The sequence below is a fragment of the Cebus imitator genome, unplaced genomic scaffold, assembly GCF_001604975.1.
Source record: "Cebus imitator isolate Cc_AM_T3 unplaced genomic scaffold, Cebus_imitator-1.0 Scaffold763, whole genome shotgun sequence".
Taxonomy (NCBI): domain Eukaryota; kingdom Metazoa; phylum Chordata; class Mammalia; order Primates; family Cebidae; genus Cebus; species Cebus imitator.
Genome location: NW_016108078.1, coordinates 340171 through 341437, shown reverse-complemented (window position 1 = coordinate 341437; position 1267 = coordinate 340171). Strand labels below are relative to the sequence as shown.

General features: G+C 49.6%; 1 protein-coding gene across 1 annotated transcript in view; it reads left to right on the top strand.

Moving 5' to 3' along the window:
• The window catches only part of FAM120C (family with sequence similarity 120C), a 104844-nt gene that overhangs the window by 95974 nt on the left and 7603 nt on the right, over positions 1–1267 (top strand). Inside the window, exon 13 of the mRNA XM_017519647.1 lies at positions 718–856. Within this exon, the coding sequence (XP_017375136.1) occupies positions 718–856 (139 nt within the window). The remainder of the gene's footprint in view (positions 1–717; positions 857–1267) is intronic.

Genomic DNA, 1267 nt, shown 5'->3' with positions numbered 1-1267 from the left:
GGTTCAAGCAATTCTCCTGCCTCAGCCTCCCGAGTAGCTGGGACTACAGGCATGCACCATCATGCCCAGCTAATTTTTGTATTTTTAGTAGAGACGGGGTTTCACCTTGTTGACCAGGATGGTCTCGATCTCTTGACCTCGTGATCCACCTGCCTTGGCCTCCCAAAGTGCTAGGATTATAGGCGTGAGCCACTGCACCCGGCCCAGGGTCTTTTTATCAGAGAGATATGGAAATAAGAAGAGTAGGTGGCGGGTTGTAGGATCTTTTGTCCCACCTCTTCTGCCTTGTACTTGCGATCCTTTTTCTTTTTCTTTCTTCCTTTCTTTCTTTCTTTCATTTCCTTCCTTCCTTCCTTCCTTTCTTCCTTTTCCTTCCTTCCCTTCCCTTCCTTTCCTTGTCTTTTCTTTTTTTCTTTCTTTCGACAGAATCTCACTCTGTCGCCCAGGCTAGAGTGCAGTGGTGCAATCTTGGCTCACTGCAACCTCCACCTCCTGGGTTCAGTGGCTAGGATTACAGGTGCACACCATGATTCCTGGCTAATTGTTTGTATTTTTAGTAGAGACAGAATTTCACCACGTTGGCCAGGCTCGTTGGCCAGGCTGGTCTGGAACTCCTGACCTCAAGTCATCTGCCTGACTCCGCCTCCCAAAGTTTTGGGATTACAGGGGTGAGCCTCCACGCCTGGTCCATTACCATCGTTCTTTCTGTCTTGCCAGGTCTCCATCCAATCCCACCCCAAGGAGGAAAACTGGAGATTGCTGGGATGGTTGTGGGCCAGTGGGCTGGCAGCAGATCCTCCAGGGGCCTAGGATCCTTCGGCATGCAAGTGGTTTCTGTCGGTGGGCCAGGAAAGGGGTATGTATCCAAATAGGCTGGTGTGACCTAGTGTCAGTTAAGGTCCCCTTTGGAAAATGCGTAGGTATTAAATCCTTCTATTAAGGCAAGAAGTACTAACTAACTTTCCTTTTTTTTTTCTTTTTGAGGCAGGGTCTCACTTTGTTGCCCAGGCTGGAGTGCAGTGGCATGATCTCTTCCACTCTTTACTGCAATTTCCTCTGCCTCCTGGGTTCAAGTGCTCCTCTTGCCTCAGCCTCCCGAGTAGCTGGGACCACAGGTGTGCATCACCATGCCTGGCTAATTTTGCATAATTTTGGTAGAGCTGTGGTTTCGCCATGTTGCCCAGGCTGGTCTCAAACTCCTGAGCTCAAGCAATCCTCCCGTATTGACTTTCCAAAGTGCTGGGATTACAAGTATGAGCCACCATGC